Below are 21,131 nucleotides of genomic sequence, written 5' to 3'. Positions count from 1 at the left end.
CTCCCTTTTTCATTTCTGGGCTCAGCTCATTGTCCTTTTCTACCATGTGGCCCAGATAATGCCTACTGTTAGACAAGCTATATAAGATCTAAGCAATAGATATTCTTCATCCATTTGTTCCTTACTCTGGGGGTGGACAAGCCAGATTCCTTTGCCTGATTGCATATATCATTGAGGAGGCTCTATAATATTTTACAGTTTGATGCAGTCAACACAAAGTCACCTGTAAAAAGCAGCAGCTAGAGGACCTTAACATCCACAGATAATCCCCTCTCAATTTAGACTTTGTGCTGGGTCTCCTCCATCATAGTGGTAAATAACTTCGGCAGATATACTTCTCACTGTGCTATGATTCGCCTGACATAGATTATGAGAGGGTTGTTGAATAGGGTCATTTCTGCTGCTACATCTTCCAAGGAGTCCTTAGTGATCTTGATGTAAGGATGGGAGAACTTGTAAAAGAGACTATAAGACAGCATATTATCATAGTTCTGTCCATCTGAACCCTCTCAATTAAACTTCCATTGACAGGCTGTCAAAAATTTGAAGGCTTTTTACAGAACATAAATTACTTTATTCTTTGGATTTTTCTACAGGTCTTAAAGAAAGTGCTGAAGAGATGGTCAAAAACAAGTTGGAAGGAAAAGATAAACTGACTCCTTGGGAACAATTTTTAGAAAAAAAGAAAGAGAAAAAAAAACTGAAAAAGAAGCAGAAGGTATGTTTAAAAATATTTCATTAAATGCAAAAGATTTTGAACACTCAGTGCTTTGCAAAATTATAAAATACTTTATTATTTAATAATTATTTAAGTATGCCACCTGAATGCCTCTTTCACAAGTAAAAATATTGGCACAATCAGGCTAGCCAGTAGTGTAGTCAGGGAGGTGTAGGCCCAAGTATATTGGTGTTTGGATTTAGTGGAACATTACTGCAGATGTGTAGTTCACAAAATAAAGATAGCCTTCAGCTTAGAATAGTTCAGCTTCCAGTGCTTCAGTTGTTGTGTTCAGCTAGTTATATCTCGCCATAACAGATGCATTGGTAGGATGGCAGTAGCAGCATTCTGCTTAAGTTGTCTCCTCCTCAGTGTCTCAGCTTCATGCTGACCCTATACCCTTACATTTGTACAGTTGTTTGTCCAGGAAGTCCTCCATTATTGGCTCAAGCCACTAGGAGCTTGGGGAAAAAGTTGTATGACTTAAGAGTAATAAGCATAACTTCCTCTAGTTATTGGCAGATTTGCAATGTAGACTATTATAAAAGAAAATTTGCAAAGATAATTTTAGCAGTAGTCATACCTTTAGGATAAATATATATTCTCCAAAAGCACTTACTTTGACTCATAATATTCACTTGGGTTTATAAATTCAAGTGTATGTGAATGGGGAAAGAAGAAGCCAATCTTGCTTTATGATCTCATCCTGTTTGGAGAAAAAAGGCAATATTTCTAAGTCTTTGCAAACCACTATTACAAAGCAGTATGCCCCATCTATGGTTTCAGTGAAAAGATATTTAATTTTGTGTATATGTGGGATGGAACTTTTCCTTTTGCTGCCATTCAAGCAAGTTTTGAGGCTTTTTGACACTGTGAAGCAATAACATGGTGATAGATAAGGGACAAAAATAACAACTGTTTGATTGATGGCAAATATAAATGTCTTTATAACCTTAGAGTGGGAAATATAACTACAGTAGTTGAGAATATAGAAACTCCAAAAAGCAGAAAGATGTTGTACTTTGACACTTACCAGAGCCCAACAACTTAATGTCTAATGACTGTGCTTGTTATGGGGCGGGGGAGGGGGGGAAATAACAAAACTTAAACATGTCCAGATCACTTTATTTAAAAGTTTCTAAGGGGTCCTAAATATTTCTAAAAGTCTCCTTCAAGGTATCTTTTAAAACCTACTCCCCAGGAAACTTTTCTGGATTCCTAGACTCTGATAACAATATTTATTCACCTAATTTGCTGTAGTGTGAAAACATCGCAGTCATTACAAAGAAGATAAGAATTTCATATAGTAAACTATAGTTACGTTAGTTCTGCGTGTGCTTGCTTTGTTATCTATTTTCATTGATTCACATATTAGAAATTTGTACAGTATATCATTTACTTGATTAAATGTGGTGCTTTTTATCTTTTTCATTAAAAATTGGGTGTTTGCCCTAATCAGTGTAGCTGTGGGACAGTGTTTCAGCATGATTGCAGAGTGAGTGGCCTTGTGACAAAGCCTGACAGCATTGATTTAGAATAACAACATATGCCCAAAATAAAGTTTTAAAAAACAACAGCAGGGGGGAAAGGAAAGAAATTCTTAAAAGAGCAACTGAAGAAATGATTAAATAAAAACAAAACAAAAAGCTCCAACAAAATAAATAAATATTATGGAGTTGAGGAAAAGTAATCATCAGAGGGAAAGAATAATACAATAGTTACATACCCTTTCCCCATAAAAACTAGACCTACCACAAGAATCTTCAACGTGGTTAATAAGATCAGAGAAATAAAGATGCACCCAACAAAGATGGAATAAAATTAATAAGGAAAGAGCAAAGATGAACCTAGACATATGCTGGAACTGTAGCTGGAAATTTTTAGTAATATGGCAGTTCTCTTGAGAAGTATAGTTCATATAAAAGACAAAAATTCCAAGAGTAAGGAAATGAAAAAATAAAGCAACATAAGTAGATGCAATTGAGTTCCTTACAAATCAGATGCCTAAAAGACAGAGTTCAGTTCAAGAACCTGAAAATTATTGATCTCCCAGAAGAATATGAAGAATAGAATCAGAGTAATATTTTTCAGGAAATCATCCAAGAAAATTTCCTGACAATTTGCTAAAGTTAAAGCTTAATTTATTTAAAGCTTAATTTCAGATCAGTATATATACAGAACATCTTTAGAGAGGAACTCCAAGTCTAACTTACCCAGAAACACATATATCATATTCAGCATCAATCAGAACATTTATTAAAGAGTCTGCTATGTGCCAGGCACCGTGCTAAGTGACAGAAGCTGTAATAAGCAGCTTAAAAGAAAACAGTCACATCTCAGCAAGTGCCTGTTGTAATCACACAGGGTTTCTCATTTATGACAAGGAATGATGATTATAGTGCATAAAAAGCAATGGAAATCAGCAGTGCCCAAAAAATTGTCTAAATATGAAATCTGAGTATATTCATTTATGAATGCAGAATTTTTCTTAATGCAACCAAAGAATTCAAACCTTTCTACATAAGAATCCAGGGTCTTTGGCATACCAAACAACCACAAAGCAAAGCCCTAATAAAATAAACAAGACTTTAAAACAAGGGATGAATAAATCTGATGGCTTGTGACTGAACATCTGTATGTACATACACATACATGCTTAGAACACTAAGGAAACAGTGACCAAGAACTAAATGGGAAATCCCACAGAAGGTAGTAATAAATAGGTAATGGGTTGGGGAGTAGGGGAGAGGGGGGATTGAGAGTAGGAATTTTGTACTTTGGATGTGAATACAGTAGATTAAGAAGAGTAGATGAAGAATTGGGGGCCAAGTTAATTACTAAACTATACTGTTATCTGGAACTAGGGGAAAATGGAGAAGTTTGGAAGATTCCATCAGTAAAAATAGACTCTAGCAGTCTGTAGTACAGGTGGAAGAAATTGAGAGAGAGAGAGAGTTGCACATTCTTGACTAGTCTAAGGATTGGATTAATTATTAGTAAAACCTGATAGACTACTTGTGCTAAGTCTTTTATCAGTTTTTGCCTATACTATTATAATAGCCTTCTAATTGCTCTACTTGTTCAAGTCTCACTCCACTCTAATCCACCCTTAGCACAGCCACCAAATTAATTTTCCTGAAGCCTAATTCTCACCATGATACTCCCCTGATAAATAAACCCAATAATGTCATAACCTGGCCCCTTCCTACCCTTCCAACCTTTGCCTACATTACTTACCTCCATTCGCTCCATGGTCCAAAAGAACTGGCCTTCTTGCCGTTCCTCACACACAAACCCTCCCATCTCTGTGTCTTTGTACAGTTGTACAACCTGTCCCCTTGGCCAAAAAGATATTGCTACTCCTGAATTCATCTTATCGAGTTGAAAAAAAATTTTTCTCTTAAGTCTGTATACTTTATCCAGATGGATTTTCTTTAACTCACTTACCAGGTTTTTCTTAAGTATTTTAAAAATAGAAGTTTATAATATATTTTCTGAGCTTTGTGGTACAGTAATTTTGCGCTAAGATGAAATTATTTTGTAATAGCCCAATTTATCCAAATGTCACATTGCTTGTCTATATTGTTGATTTTGTGATGTTGACTACACTATTTAAGTACTAGATACTTTAGGCCTGGAGACTGGGAGGAACACAGAAGACCCTATGAGCAAGTTAGAATTTGAAGGAAAATCAAAAGAGCAACTCTAACACCAGTACTATACTTCAGCCTGCTAATGCTCACTGTTCTTACTGTGACTGATATGGGGTGAGGTGGAAATTGGGTAAAGATCCTCTTCATTAATCTGCTGAAAAGAATGGTCTAATGTTGGGAGTACAGAATGGGCAGTCAGAATTATACTTTGAAATTTTTAAATGTAAATGGTTCTCATTTATTTTAATCTGACTAGTTTTAATGCTAAAAGTTAAATTCATAATAGTTCTTTTAAATAAGAAAACAATGTGAATTTGAGTTCCTTTGCCTTATATCAACAAGCAGTATCTAGTATATTTCCATGTATTTGTGTAATTGTACTTGGCATTATAACATCTCATGTGTTTGTGTTCAGCTACAGTCTGTTAATGAAAAAGAGACCAGTGAAGATGAGCTTCCATCTGACATTGACTTGAATGATCCTTACTTTGCTGAAGAAGTTGGAAAAATAGGTAAGTCAGTACTTAACTTTTCCACTGGATTAAGAATTAGGTCAAAATGAAAAAAGAATAATTTGGAACAGTTTAATTTTTTGAAAGGCAGTAAATTTCTGTAATTCCTTGAGTGTCTCAAAGGGATTTCTGTCATTTCTGAAATAAATGAACCTGATTGGGATGGTCTACTTTGTTCCCTTACATACATATCAGAACCAGCATGGCTGGCATGATAGAAAGAATGCCAAAAATGGCATTCAGAGTTTGGGTCTCAAGTCCCTATTGTAACACATTCTATCTCTGTGACTATGAACAAGTCACTTAAACTCTTTGAGGTTCCATTTCCTCACCTTTAAAAAGAGAATAATAATTGCATTGTCTACTTCAAAGAGTTGTTGTGAGGAAAATACTATCATACTATTGATCCATATTGGACTTTTAAAAATCTGTTAAGACTCCTAGATCTTTTTGAAATAAATTGAAGTTGTCATCTTGGTTTATTGAACTCAAGTGTAAGACTTTATATTTATTCCTATTACATTTAATCTCATTAGATTCAGTCCATTGTTTTAGCTCACAAGGTCTTTTTTGGCTCCTGACTCTAGCCCAGGGTCACAGGATCAAAGATTTAGTTCTGGAAGGGCCCTAAGAGGTTATCTAATCAAATTCCTTTATTTTAAAAATAAGGAAAATAGGCCTCAGGTCACCTACATCCCCTGATGCCAAAATCAGCAATATTTCCACTTGACTTTAGTGCCTCTTTATAATTAGTTAAATTAACCTTGTGATTAGTAGCCTTGCCCTGCTGATTAGGCTATAGTGTATATAACAATAGTATATATTTAAGTAACACTGCTTATCACATAAAAGACAATGCAAAGGCTAGATCTAGCCCTAAGGATTGGAAAAAGAAACTTTTTGGGCAACCAATAAGCATTAAGTGCTTATTCTGTGCCAGGTACCATGCTAAGTGCTGGGGAAACAAATAATACTATAGGGTGTTCCTAAAACCTGCACACATAGGCAAAAATGCATATTTTCAAGAAATGAAATGAATGAAATTTTCAACAACATTTTATTTAATTGGAATATTAACAAATGACATCTTCAATATGATTTCCATCATTTGTGATGCAAAGGTTGATGAGCTTTGCAAGATTCACATGAACTCAATGCAGTAACTACACATGGCTTATGTGTCCAAACTTTAGGGACACCCTGTAGAAATAGACAGTATCTGTCCTGTAGGAGCTTACATTCTAATGGAGGAAGACAGTATATAAAAGGAATCTGAAAGGGAGCAGGGCAGGTGGGCACCCCTACCTGGTGCATGGTTAAGAAAGTTCAGGAATACAGGAATATAAAGAATCAAAAATACAGGTTGGAGAGGAACACAGGCATAGCTGGCTTGGTCAAGCAATTAGCCAATCAGAGGAAAAAGAGTCCGTGGAAGCAATTTCTCTAATCTAAAAACCCTTTCCCCAGACTCATCCCCTTAGAAAGTTGGTAATAGGTTGAAAACAAAAGGGCTTTTTTCAGGGAGATGGTTATGGGTAGATTCTAAGCTTTAAACAAAACAAAATGCCTCTTATTTTGTTGCTTTTACCAAGTTCTGAAGTGATTGAGCTATTGATTGATCTCTGAGCAGTCTCCTTTCCCCACTCTCTGAAGCTGTTGGCTTAGTGACCCATCCTCTGTTCAGGAAAAATTGGGATATTGGTTGATGAGGAGGCTCATTTTTGATCCTTGAGGAGAATAGTCCAGAAACGAATAGGATAGTGACTGTTATTTAGGCAGTTGTGTTAACTTAATGCTAACCCAAGCCATGTTTTAATATATTGTGACATTTTCTTTAAGATTCTTTTGATTGTCGCCTCAAACCTTGGGAAGAGACATGGGCATAAGGGGCACTGTGCCAGGCATACCATCTCTCTCTAAGCTAGAAAGGGCTTGGACATTAGATTATTACATTATATTTCTGGCAGTTTTGTTCTTTCATTTCAGTTGTGTCCAACTCTTTGTGACCCCATTTGGGGTTTTCTTGGCAAAGATACTGGAGTGGTTTGTAGTTTCCTTCCCCAGCTTATTGTACAGATGAGGAAACTGAAGCAGACAGGTTAACGGATGAGTTGCCCAGGGTCATACAGCTAATGTCTGAGACCATATTTGAACTCTTCCTTACTCCAGGGACAGTACTCTATCCACTGTGCCATCTAACTGCCCCTATTTCTGATAGACTTGTGCCCAAATGCAGAGTATGGTATTAATATTTTTCTTCTACACATAGAAGGGGAGCAGATGTGAGAGATATTGTGAGGGTAGCATCTCTAGAATGAAGAGAGATGATTTGGCATAAAGATGAGTTCCACTTTCTGAACGTGTTGGTTTTCCACTTGAAAATGTCCAGTAGGCTATTGGTGATACAGAACTGGAACTCAGGAGAGTGGCTAAAGCTAGGACATATAGATCTTAGCGTTATATGCAAAAATATGATAGCTAGCCCTTGGGAGCTGATAAGATGACTGATGAATCAGTGTAGAGACACAAGAGGGCCCCAGAAAGCTTTGCAAGGCTTGATGTGGATGATGATTCAGCAAAGAAGACTGAGAAGAAACCAAAGTGAGGAGAACCATGAGACAATAGCATCATAGAGAGCAAAGAAAGTTTCAGTTATCAAAATCAAATGATGAAGAAAGGTCAAATAGGAAGAGAACAGAGATTTATGGTTAACTTTGGAGAAAGTGTTTTCTGATAAATTAGGAGAAGTCAAATTGCAAATGATTGCAAAATCAGTGAGAGGAGGAGGAGGAGGAAATAAAAGGTATTAGAATAGACAACTTCTTCTAGGAATATTTGAAAGGTAGGGAGATGCAGAGCAATAACTTAAGGATATAGTAGGGTTGTGTGGGTTTTTTACATTAAGAGACCAGGACATGTGTAGACAGCAGAGTAGCCAATACAAAGGGAGAGACAGAAGATTGGAGAGGGAAAGGACAGTCTTCTGGAGAGGATGAGATCCAGAGTACATATAGAGAAGTTGGCTTTGGCTACCTCTTCATGAGAGACAGAAATAAAGGAGAGAATTAGGAAGAAGGAGGGAAGGAAGCAAACATTTATTAAGCACATACTATGCCCCAGGTACTGTGCTAAGGGGATGGTGTAAAGGAATTTTGAGTTGCTAAGGAGAGGAAAAAGGGCTTCTGTTATTTTTTTTTCCATTAAAGTACGAGGCTGAGAAAATGGGGGTGATAGGGGAGTCTTGAGGAGAAAGGGGGTTTGGAAAAGCCTCTGCAGAGAGGTCTAGAGAATCATTTAAGGTAGAAAGATCGTTTTTCTTAAGTTCCTTCACAACATGGCCCCTTCCTACCTTTCCAGTGTTATACTTTACTCTTCTCCATGTTTTTTGTGATCCAGTGACCCTAGCCTGCTTGCTAATACCAACACACAACAATGCCTGGGAGGTTCTCTCGGCTCACCTCTGTTTTCTGACTTCCCTGGTTTCCTTGAAGACTGCTCAAATCCTACTTTCTTCAGGAAGATTTTGCTACACATACATACATTCATTCTCGGTCTCTGTCTCTGTCTCTGTGTCTCTCTCTCTCTCTCTCTCTCTCTCTCTCTCTCTCTCTCTCTCTCTGCCTCTGCTAATGCCTTCCCTGTGAGATTACCTTGCATTTATACTGTATATATCTTTTATGTGTTTTTGGCATATTTTCTCTGCCGTTAGAATGTGAGCTCCTTAAGGGTAGGAACCATGTTTCTTCCTTTATTTGTATCCCTAGAACTTAGCACAGTCCTTGGTAAGCACCTAATAAATATTTGTTGACTAGTTAGCTAATAGAAATTTGTGGTGAAGTGAATGAATGAAAAGGCATTTATTAAATGCTTATGTGCAGGCATTCTGCTGAACCCTAGAGAAACAAATAGAAAAAGTGAAGACAATCCTTGCTCTCTAGGAGCTCACATTTCAATTAAGTGAGATAACACATGAAAGAAAGTTCAGCTGCAGGGCAGATGGTCAACCTAGTTAGTTTGGCTATTTGATGTCTTACAACATCATTCAGAGCACATCTGGAGTGCTGTACTTGAGTTCTGGGAACCACATTTTAGGAAGGACATTGATAACCTGGAGAATCTCTTCAGAAAAGAAACAGCCAGAATGGTGAAAAGACTTGAGTCCATATTATATGAGAATCACTTGGAGAGGGGATGTTCATTCTTAAGAAGGGGAGACTCAGTAGAGACATGAAAGCTGTCTTCAAGTACTTGAATGACTATCTATGAAGAGGGATTAGACTTGACTTTGGTCTATATCATGGAATTTGGAGCATTGAGTAGATTGCAAAGAAACAAATGTAGACTTGATATCAGGAAAAACTTTCTAATAATTAGAGCTGTCCAAAAGTGAAATTGACTATCTCAGGAGGTAATGGAAGTCTTTCAGCAGAGACCAATGACTGTTTGTCAAGTATGTTAGTATAGGGATATTCTTTCAGGTGTGGTTTGGATTGGTTATTGGATATGGTTCTTATATCTATGAAATCTGCGAATCTGAGATATGTCAATTGCTACATAGCATGACTTATCTAAAGAATTAGAAATACTTTAGAAGGGGGTGTGTGTGTGTGTGTGTGTATTTATTTATAGTTATTAAAATAAAGTATGTTTATAGAGGCAACCTGGTCCTGTGTAATAGTATTGGAAAGCAGAAGATGACCTGAATATCCGTCTCAGCCCTGCTCCTTTGTGACCTGGGCAAGTCATTCAGCCTTTTTGGGATTGTTTCCTTTTATGTAAATTGAACAGGTGGGATTTGATGATCTCAAGATCTCTGCCAGCACTATGTGGGTAATTTATTAAGTTCTTATTATGTGTCAGGGATTCTGCTAAGCACCAAGGATACAGATAGAAGAAAGGTAGTCCCTTGGCCTTATAACACTCATGCTAATGGGGAAGACAGCACATTAATGGAGTTGGAGGAGAGGGTGGGATGTGAGATACCTAGGTGGAGTATGGTGACAAAAGGCATGGAGTCAGAAGCCATAAGTGAGAGGGGAATAAAGCATTGCTTTCTGTGCCCATTCCCCAAAGTGGAGGCCCCAAAAGTAATTCACCCATGGAAGAAAGGCTCTCTCATGATAGAAGAACATTGCAAGGCAAGAGAGCAGCTGAATCATGTGGTATAAAGTCTTTAAAGTCAAAAGTACATTTAGAGTAGTAATAAGAACAATAACTGACTTTTATGTAATGATTTCAACTTTGCAAAGTGTTCTCTCAGTTGAGCCTGAAAACCCTGTGAGGTAGGTACTGTAGATCTCATTACCCCCTCATTACTCTCAGATAAAGAAACTGAGGCTGAAAGGTTGGGACGTGCTGGTGGTCACACAGCTGTCAAGTATTGAGGCCTTCCTTTCTCACAGGTCTGGCACTTAAATTCTGTCACACTCTTTCTTTTTCTAAAGCCATGAACTTACAAACTGCCAACCTCTATTACTATGCCACTTAACATTCTTCCACTCTTTTATCCTTTGCTGAAATGCATGCTTTAGTTACTTGAAATAGACAGAGGAGCATTTAGATAAATCATTTTGGAGAACAACATAAATCTAATCTATTCTACTTTTCTTTTCCATTCTCCCCTGCTACTTCTCATCCTCCCCTAAAATTGTATAATTCCCACAAACATACCCCGCAAAAGCTACGATGCTGGAACAGAGCCAAACTGGCGCAGGAAAGAGATTCATTTTATGAATTTTCTCTACTTTTTGACCCTAGTGACTGGTCAGCCAAAGTGGCTCTCAACAGGGAAATCTAAATTACTTAAAATTATTTCCTGGTGGTTATATCTTTAAGTACTGACATCATACTGGCGAAAACTAGATTAAGATGTATAAAGAAAGGCAATATAATATTCGAGATTCTTGTAAACTGGAAAGGGAAATGGAAACTTTGCATACTCTGCTTTTTATCATACCTGAGCAGTTATTTTCAAGAGATGATGGATTTGAGCCTTATCCTCTGATTTCAGGAAACGAAGTTTGCATTGGAGATACATAAAAGATTGTAGTTTCCTTGTTCTAGTTCCAAAGTTTTCTTTCATTGGCATAGTTATTCTGGTTGGGTTATAAAGCTTAGAGTAAAGGTAGTAAGATAATTTCAATGATTTGGTACCTTTTTATGTATTAGGATTCTTAGAATCAGTATCTTAAAATTGCAAACAAGATTTTTATCTACTATCTCTTTGATTTGAAAAATGGGTATCAACTATCTTTTCTGCCTTGTTGAGATTTACCTTGTCCTATATTTAAATATCTTTCTATAAAGTAATATTAAAGCCTTTTCTCTCGAACATTAATCTCAAAACTCTAGATTCTTAGAATTCTAAAATCCCCTTTACTTCTTTTTTTATATCCCCCAATTATTCCTCTTGTGGTTCAAATCAAAGAGATAGCAGATAAATGTATGTCTCCCTTCATAACTGTGTTTTGTAATGATTATCTGAGAAGTGTGCCGCATGAAGCATAATAAAGATTTACTGGTAGTCACATAGATTTATTTGGGGACAACCTTTAGTAACTTTGTAATTCTTGAGGAATCCCCAGAAAGATTTAAATATATACTTATCAATATCTATAAGCTATGAGGAAGAATAAATGGAGAATAATGGAAGTAGTGTTTTAAATTCCTGAACCAGGATAGTGATGCTTAGAGAGGAATTTAATCATTTGATAAAATTTGTTGTAGACCAGCAGGGTTTAGGGCACCAGAGTAGACAATTACTATGAAGAGTTGGAATTTGGGTCTATGTCACCACTTTGTAGCACAGATTTGTTTTTATGATGTTGAAATAAAATTACTCAGGTAGGCTGCACAGGTACATTTTTAGGGCTCATTATAAATTGTTTATTGCAAAGACACATTTTGCTTTTTAGTACTTAGAAAATAAAAGATATTGAGCCAGTTCTCATTTACGAAAACCAGTAGTACAGTTCGTGGATTAGCCTTTTTTCTTTTACTTTCTCCCTTTTGCTGTTTTCTCTTTGGGCCACTTCATTGCTTAAAATTTTCCACTGGTCAGAAGATAAAGTCACACTCAGGGCAGTTAATTGATAACAGTTCCCTTGAAAATATTGGTATGTTAAGTGAAATAAATCACTACAGCAAATTTTGGGGATTATCTATATAATATACTCCCTTAATTATAATAACTAACTATAAGTCATATGTATAGAAGTACATTTAGAAAAAGTGTGCTTGACACATTAACTAAACATTTTATTTTCAAAAATACTCTCAACATGATGAACTTACCTCAGTGTTTAGATGGGTATCTATTTTAAGTCCTTCCATTATGTGGGGCAAAGGCATTATAAACCATTTGGATTTACTGTACCTTTGCCCAAAGTTACTTTATCAAGCCAGATAGTTAGACATCACCTCCAAAACCTAGGACAATTAAACTCATTGATACCAGACTTGATGTTTGACACTCATTAGATTATAATCTAATGTTAACACTAGATTTGTTTAACAAAATTTTTTTCTTCAATGGTGAGCTTTGTGATTTTTTTTCTAAAGTTTCTATAAAATGCATACCAAATAGGATTTTTAAAAATATACTTAATATGGTTTCAGAAACACTAATGGCTTTGGTATTTTTTATATTTTTTCACAATTACTTGAGAATTTTTCTTATTGCCTGTAAAGAGCAAAAAAGTCTATTAATTAAATTATTATTTTTAAACAAAGTAGAACTAAGTTTCTAACTTTATTTTAATGTGCTTTATTCTGTCCTAACCATTTTATGTATTTAATAAGCTGTTATTTGGTAAGGACAAATGGTTTTTCCATCTCAGGTAGCTCAGAATGAACTGAATCATGCATTAGTTATAATTCAGCTAGAATTTGTGAGGCAGTTGCAATATGCTAAGCACTAGGGAGACAAAACAAGATAAAACAAAACAAAGGCTTAAACAATTTCCATCCCAATGGGGGAAAACAGCCTATGCAAATATAAATAAGCACAAAGTAATTTCCTGTGGAAAAAAAGGGTACAGGTCTAATATGAAAAGCAGTTTGACAATAAAACACGGGTACCAGCATGTACAGTGGTAGGGGTAGAAAAGGGTAGGATAGGATATTGAAAGGGATAGAGAGTGACACAGATGGTACCTAGTAGTAGAGATTGGCACTTAGGCTTTGTGTCCAACAGATTAAATCACTGGGATTCCAAAGGGACTTATAAAGGCACTACATTGTCACACCCTTCACTATAGCCACAGTAATGTTTTCTGTTGATGAAAACTGGCTTTCACTGGTCATGTATTTGTATTCCTGAGCTCTGAATATTCAGAATAAAAGATAAAGAAAGGAAAATCTAGGAACTGAAAGTGTGTGATAATAGGATATTCAGTCAGGGAGTTTTTCCCTTTTTGAAGTATTTCAGAGAAGGTCATGAGACGAGAATATTGAAGTAGAAAAAAATGAATTGCTAGATAGGAGCGACAGTTACAGGTGGACAAGAATTCTTACACATATATGTGTCAAGTGGTTTGCAAATTTTAAAACCTATATAAGTCACTTATTATGATTATGATTATTAGTTGCCCTTTTTCAAAAGAAGTTTCCAGTTTTTTTTAATTTTTTTAACAGTTAGAAGTTCCCAATTTAGCAAATTTCTTTCCTATGAGAAAAATTTCATTTTTATAATGGAAGTCAGAGGCAGGGCTACAGGTATTTCGTTTGCAGAAATCCTATTTGCACATGAGATTCCTGAAGAAAATCTACTCAGTGAGGAAGAGACAGTTAATATTAATAAATCTATACCACTTTTATTGTTTTTGTCATTTTTCCAAAAGAGTAATAGTAGGTATTTTAGTAAAAATTATTCAGAGTTTACCGTATTTAATTGAATTTCATACTTTCAAATCTACAAAATTCTTGACTTGGTGTAATCAGTCCAGACGTACTTCTTTTTAGTGATCCTAGTAGATGTAGTTCATTACATGCCAATGGAATCATTAAAGTATAGAGATAGAGTTTCAGAGCAGGCAGTATTAATTTCCCTTATACTCCTATATCCAACGTTAAGCCTGAATACTTTCCAAAAGAGAGAAAAAGCTGGTTGGTTTTTATAAATTAAGATCTGTTAATAAGATCTCGTTTAAGATCTAGAACAGGAATTTATATGTTGTTTTCTGACAACTGCCTATCATACTGTATGGTAAGTTTTTTTTTAGTCCCTTGCCCCCCACAATTGATCATAGTAAAATTGAATGTAATCTTTAGCCATAGCAGTCTTTGAGATCCCTTTTCCACTTGCCCATTCTGTAGTCTTTCAAGTTTATTTTTATGACTTTTCACCAGGTTGTTATAAAACCTGGAACAGCTCATTATGGGCTCTTTGAAATTATTTCCCACAGCTGTATATGAAGATCTTTATCTCTTTTTTTGTATTAATCACATACAGCCTGATTTTCATCCCTGCCACAGAACTATCTCTGCACATGTAACACTCTCCCTGACTTCAAAAGAAACTATTACCTTAAAAAAAAATAGGCAGCTGTGTTACAAAGTTGAAAAGCAAACTTGAGACAAAAGTAATATAGAAAAAAGAAAAGGGCTTTTTAATGTAGATGTATTATTCTGTGTATTGAACCTGAGGAATATATGGTAAAGATTTCATTATTAGTTATTATTAGGCTACAGAAACACGTATGAACTTCCTACACATACATACACATAGCCAAAATCCTTCTGCTAGAACCCTTTCTGGATCCCCATTAATGGTACTGCCGTCTCTCTGAGATTATCTTCAGTTTATCTTGTTTATGTATTGTTAGTACACAGTTATTTGCATGTTGTCTCCCCCATTAGATTGTGAGTTCAGTGAGGGAAGGGACTATTTTTGTTTTCTTTCTATCCATAGCTCCTGGCTTGATGTAACACATGCCATAGTGAACAGAGCTGCCGCCTTTGACAGATACTGTATATCTGACCATGAACAAGTCATTTAATCTGTCAAAACTCCAGGCAGCTCTGTAAAGGTATGGGTAGCAGGAGAGTTGAGCAGTATCACAGAAGCCAAGGTAGGAGAGAGTACGCTGGAAGAGGGCATGGGCAATAGTGTTTTCATCCAACCTGACAGCTTCTTCTAGTCACCTTTACTGAGTCATCATCTTATTCCCACTTACCTAGTATGGGTGTCCTGAAAAGCTCAGCCCTGGGCTCTTTCCTCTATACCCTCTCCCTTATTAGCTCCTGTCTATAGATTGAATTATCATCTCTATGTAGATGACTCCCTCATCTAAATCCAAAATGGAATTCTTATTTCTCCCCAAAACTTCTTCACACTTCATCATTCCTTTTGATAAAACCACCTTCCTCCCACTCACCTGGGTTTGAAACCTTGAAGCTATTCTTGACCCTCTTCCATCTACCTCAATCCACATGTCCATTCATTTGCCAAACCTACCTTCTTGGCATCTATTAGATCAGTCCCCTTCTCACCATTCACTCAACTTCTCCACTTTTTCAGCCTTTCACTGAGAAGTTTAAAGACATACCCACTGTCAGACAGTCAGAGTCAAGACTTAAATTTGGTCTTTGGACTCTGAGGCCAACTCTCTCTTTACTACACCACAATGCCTCTCGTTTTGTTAATATTTTGTATTTATTTACTCAGTGTATCTTGTAAACTTTTGAAACAGTGACTTTTCATTTTTATCTTTGTAGTCCTAGCACAATGACTTCCAAAAGTTCCAGGAAGAACTTTTTTTGAGTCAAATACAACTAATAGTGGTTAACATTGTGAAAACATTTATTTACTGAAAATCATTACTGTCATTTAAAGAAAATGTGGTTCTTTTCCAGCAATTTGTTGTAAAGTCAATACTTAAGTGACCATACTAGCTTCAAAAGACCTTGGGGCAAGAAGTAGAAAGGGAAGACTTTGGGGAAATATGGTAAAATGCCATTGAAATTAACTTCTATTTTCCTGAGAGCAAAGCTTTGATATTCTTAACCTTGAATTCTTTAAAATTCACACATATCTGATTATTATTTCAGGTACTAAGAAAAAATCCAAAAAAATCTCCAAGGATGGACAGTCTCCAGAAGAAGAAGCTGAGGCTGAAAGACAAAATGTAAGAATTTGGAGATACCACACCCAATGGGCAATCAACACGTTTCAATAAAATAGTTGCTGTGTGTGTGTATCGCAGCAGTGTATCTAAATATAAATGCTAATAAATACATATTTAGCTCTATCTCTTATGTGAAAGGGAAGATTTGATTCTTACTCCTATATAACAGTACACCCTTATCCATTTTGAAATTACTGGATATTTTCATAGGTTACTGGCCATCTTGCTGTTTTTGTAAATTCAGTTCGGTCTCCCAGAGTGTACAGGGTGTTAAGGAAGACTAGTAAATCTGGTGTGAGAGCTGCCACACTCCTTTTCAGGGCTTGTTTTCACCTTTGGTGTCCATCTGCCATCCCATTCTCAAGTGTGGCTCCAACCCAGAGGCCTCAAACCTCTTGGTGAGTTAAGGGGGTGTTTACCCAAGCATTTGAAGACTTCCCCTGGCGTAATGATCAGGTACAGTTTGTTCCAGTGTTCATGAAGGCAGCTGAAGCAGGGGATATGGAGCACCTAGAGCTTGATTAGACATTGAAGGTCATCCAGTGTAAATTTTCAGTTTCTTTTTTTTTTTTTTTTTTTTGGAGGAGGGAAGGCAGGGCAATTGGGGTTAAGTGACTTGCCCAAGGTCACACAGCTAGTAAGTTGTCAAGTGCCTGAGGTCGAATTTGAACTCAGGTCCTACTGACTCCAGGCCAGCGCTCTACTCAAGGCGCCACCTAGCTGCCCCTCAAATTTTCAGTTTTGACACAACTTTATCGTCTACTAGTGATTTTTTTAATTACAGCGATTTAATTCCTTTATCTGCTCAGCTGTTAATGCTAAGAACCATATTTAGTTTTATAAGCTTCTCCCTGGTTTTTTTTTGGGGGGGGGGTTTGTTTGGTTTTGGTTTTGGGGGCACTCATGAATTTTTTTTTCTGTTTTTGTCATTGAAATGTAAGAGTGGAATATTAATACATTTCAGTTAACAGTAAACAGATACTATATTAAAGAAATATATTTTAAATCTCCCGTTATTCAGAAAATTAGGAATATGAAAGAAGTTATTAGCAACAATAAAATACCTTGTGGTAACAGGTCACGTTTCCTAGTTCACAGCATGGCATCCTACCTATGACAATTTGCCAGTCTAACCCTCTTTGTTTTAAAAGATGTGTGTGTGTGTGTGTTTGTTTAGTGAAATATTCTTTTGTTTTGAAATACAAATTTCCCCCCCTCACCTGTTCTCAATGCTGTAGTAGCTTCAAAAGACTTTTTACATTGTTGCAGTTTGAAGACTTCTGGTTTTCTTTATGATTGTCTGTAATCAGTTTACAAATGACAAATGTTACCCTGGAGCTCTAATGATTGAGTTCTCTGGTTAGAGAGGGGACATCTGTGTCCCATACTCTATTGGAAAGAAATGTCGTCTATGTGAACTGTTTCTTCTTGCAACAGGCTGAAATGGCTTTGCTTGTGATGGATGATGAAGAGGATGGCAGGAGACACTTCAATTACAACAAGATTGTAGAGCAACAGAACCTGAGCAAAAAGAAGAAGAAAAAACTCATGAAAAAGAATGAACTATTAGAAGATGATTTTGAGGTAATTTAAGGGACACGTGGGTTAAATCGTTCTTCAGTAGGTCAGCACTGCTTATGTGTATGAATACATTGGTTTTTAAGAAAAAATTAAAACAAGGATAGGTTTGTGGACACAATGTTCAGTAGTAGAGCTCCCTTGATAGGTTGATAGTCATGTCTAAAACACCTCATGATCAAATTCAGTTGTCCATAAAACTCGATGTTAATTTTTATTGCCCTCTATATTTTTTTTAAAAAGGCAGTGCCACTGCCCCATAATTAGTAGAGGGATTATTTTTATTTATTTTTCTGTTAGTAGTAATGTTGCTCTAAGCTATCTACGGTTTTTTCTTCTGTGTGTGTATGTGCATATGCAGGCATGCAGCCTACAGCATATATTTTTAAAGTTGTTTATTAGAGTGAGTTAGATGGCAATCTGTGGATGTGGAAGAGTGAGTTTCTGTTGTGAAGATTAATGACCCACTTGGGGAATTTATCCACTTATTACCTTGACCTCAGTAACATTATGTATTAACTTGTGGTTCATATCTTTTTAATCTTTTATTCCTTTTTACTGACAGCAAACTCAATCAACCAAAAAAATACAGATTTAATGTGCTTAGTTTTTTTAACTCTTTAATCAAACCCCATTAAAGAAATGTTTTAAAAGATTATAGATGCCAGGAAAAGAAAGATAATTTATTTTATTACCTTCTCTTTATCCCTGACATTCTGTTAGATAGTGTAGGGGAGAAGAAAATGAATAATTATGTAGTTCCTACTCTCAGAGAGCTTTCCGTCTATTAAGATTTGACCCTTGACATTTGTTATTCCTGGATTCTTTGGATTGATTTTATTCTGTTTGAACTTGCAGGTGGATGTTTCAGATACTCGGTTCCAAGCAATGTATACTTCCCACTTGTTCAACTTAGATCCTTCTGATCCTAATTTCAAGAAAACAAAAGCTGTAGAAAAAATCCTAGAGGAGAAGGCTCGACAGAGAGAGCAAAAACAAGAAGAACTTACAGAGGCAATAAAGAGAAAAGAGAATGACCTGCAAAAGGAGACAGCAAAGAAATCCCTAGATCCTGCTTTGTCAATGCTAATTAAATCTGTCAAAAACAAAACACAGGAGTTTCAAGCAAGGAAAAAACAGAAAGTCAAATAACTTGTTTATTTTGGTACATCCTAAATGCATTCTCCTAAATTGAAAAAATAAATTATTTTTAATGTCTGAAACACTTTCTGGCATAGGAATTAAATTTTGATCCTGCTGACTGTTTTTATATTTTCTCCACGAATAATCACGGAAGCATAGATTTAGAGCTGAAATGAGTCTTAAAGGCCAACCTGTTCATTTTGCAGATGAGAGAACTGAAGCCCAGAGAGGTTGTGTCTTACTCAGCTAGAAAGAGCAGAGCCCTTCTCTACAAATCCAGCATGCTTTCCAAATGTACCATTTGCCTACAGGTTTTGTGTCTTTAAACACAAAAATTTCTTCTTTAAGTATATATGAACTTGAAATTTTTTTTCATAAAATCAAGTTTGATAGTGAGAATCAGTAAAATAGATTTTAAAAGTTTAATTTGTGAAAAATTGGAATTCTATAGAATCTTATAAGCTTGTTAGGACTAATTTGATATTATTTATTTATTGTGGCAAATCATCAACAAATCAGTCTGGTTATAGTAACCTGGAAATCTCTTAAGTTCTCTGTCTAACCTGAAAGGTTAGTCATTGTATCCTGGTAGAATACTGGCCTTGCAGACAGAGGGACTTGGATTCAAATTCTGCCTCTGTAACACAATTAAGTCTTTTAACCTCTCTGAGCCTCAGACACCTCTCTTAAACTTATCCAGTACATTCTGTACAGGTTGCAATCTGTAGTGGTGGTGCAAGTTCCCATTGTTAGCTAATAGGCTGATAGTTTGACCTATTGACCTCTTTTAAGATAGTAATCTAAGACCTTTCTTTGAAACTTATATACGGTTTATATATATATTTATGAATTGAAATTTTTTAATCAACATTTGAAGTCTTTTTGTTTATTTGTTCTGCTTTACGGAAACAAGTCAGCCAGTGGTAAGGAAGTAGATTGTAGATGACTTTCTGAAGAAGGTTAGCAGAGAAGGGGAGGAAACACATGGGAAAGGAGCTAGACTGAACAGAAGGATCAAGGAATGTCTCTCACCTTTTCTCATTTAGGGGAAAAATTCTGGAAAATGAATTCAAACAGGAGAATATCATAGTCAATATGAAAAGGAAGTTCATATTTCTAATAACTGTTTGAAATGTTGGTGAAGTCTTCTCCAGTGATTTTTCTTTTTACAGAAGTGGAGAATTCTTTTGTCTGACCTTCAGCTTTATGATGGAGTACTTTTAAATAGGTGGGTATTACTGCTATAAAACTTAGGGAAAGTCTTCAATTTTTGATCTTTTAAATCTTTGGTCTCATCTATTTTAGGTCTTATCAACCTATAACTGACTACAGATAAGAGTCAGTATTGCACTTCAATAATATATACATAAATAAAATTGGAATGGTCAGTAGGAGCAAATACTAAATGTGGTGGTTTCAGGAATGCAAAAGAAGTTTGGCTGGGTTTGGGGTTAATAGTAAACGTGGCATATTTGGTATTAAAATTCAAGCTTGCAGATGTGGCATAATTTTGTAGTATGTGGGGATGCAAAACTCATTAGTGTGGTATCAAAGAAGAAAAGGAATTCGAAAAGCCTTTGAGCAGGAAAAAAAGATGGAATATTTGAACTGTTTAGCGCTAGTTGCCAGAACTTTGGAATGCCTGAAAAGGGAATTGTTTTTATTATAAAGCTGTGACACCATTAAATTACCCAATTGTATTTACCAGTTGGCTTTACCCATTTTGGTTTTATATTTCCATCTGTCTATATTAAATCCTAACACTTGCTTAAATGCTCATCAGTGACTTTAATACATGTTACAATTAGTTTAAGTTTATAAACAGTATAAACAGTTTATTCAGTATATATACATATACACATGTTGATTAATCTCAGCTAGGCCTTCCGTACTGCTCAACTGTCCCAGTTTTTTCAGCTGCCTCTCCTCAAAGCTATTCTAAATTGTTTCTTCCTACTTCAAGTAGCAACCTCATCTCCATATCCAGAACATATAGCAGATAACTTAGCTTCCTGCTTCGCTGAAAATATTGAGACGATTTGACAAGAAATCCATTCCTACTTCAGTCTAGCTCTTGTGTCATGGATCGCCTCCTCTTCATTGTCAAGATGTTCAAAAGTCCTCTGCATTGAATACCTTCACTCCCTGTATTCGTGCTCCTTTACCTTTGCAATCCAGTTCCTGTTCTATCCAGGCACCAAAACTGCCAATCTAGTGCTTTTTACTTCAGTACTTAACCATCCTTAACTCTCTGTGGCATTTAATATTATTGAGGTACCCTCAAATGGATTACACCTCTCTTTGCTCCAAGCACACACCACTTCTGGTCTTCTTCCTCCTACATTTGCTCTCTGTCATTCTCTTCCTGATACCTTAATGTGAGTATTCCCTTTCCACCCCT

The 21,131-nt window shown here is 36.1% G+C and overlaps 1 protein-coding gene across 1 annotated transcript in view; it reads left to right on the top strand.

The window, feature by feature from the left end:
• The window catches only part of ESF1 (ESF1 nucleolar pre-rRNA processing protein homolog), a 101,886-nt gene extending 81,383 nt beyond the window's left edge, over nucleotides 1–20,503 (top strand). The window contains exons 10-14 of the mRNA XM_036749403.1: nucleotides 597–718; nucleotides 4,787–4,883; nucleotides 15,933–16,009; nucleotides 17,447–17,593; nucleotides 18,446–20,503. Coding sequence (XP_036605298.1) covers nucleotides 597–718; nucleotides 4,787–4,883; nucleotides 15,933–16,009; nucleotides 17,447–17,593; nucleotides 18,446–18,739 — 737 coding nt within the window. The 3' untranslated portion in view covers nucleotides 18,740–20,503. The remainder of the gene's footprint in view (nucleotides 1–596; nucleotides 719–4,786; nucleotides 4,884–15,932; nucleotides 16,010–17,446; nucleotides 17,594–18,445) is intronic.
• Nucleotides 20,504–21,131: the final 628 nt, after the last annotated feature.

The sequence above is a fragment of the Trichosurus vulpecula genome, chromosome 3, assembly GCF_011100635.1.
Source record: "Trichosurus vulpecula isolate mTriVul1 chromosome 3, mTriVul1.pri, whole genome shotgun sequence".
NCBI lineage: Eukaryota > Metazoa > Chordata > Mammalia > Diprotodontia > Phalangeridae > Trichosurus > Trichosurus vulpecula.
Note: the sequence above shows the minus strand (reverse complement) of the source record. Positions and strands in the feature narration are given on the sequence as shown.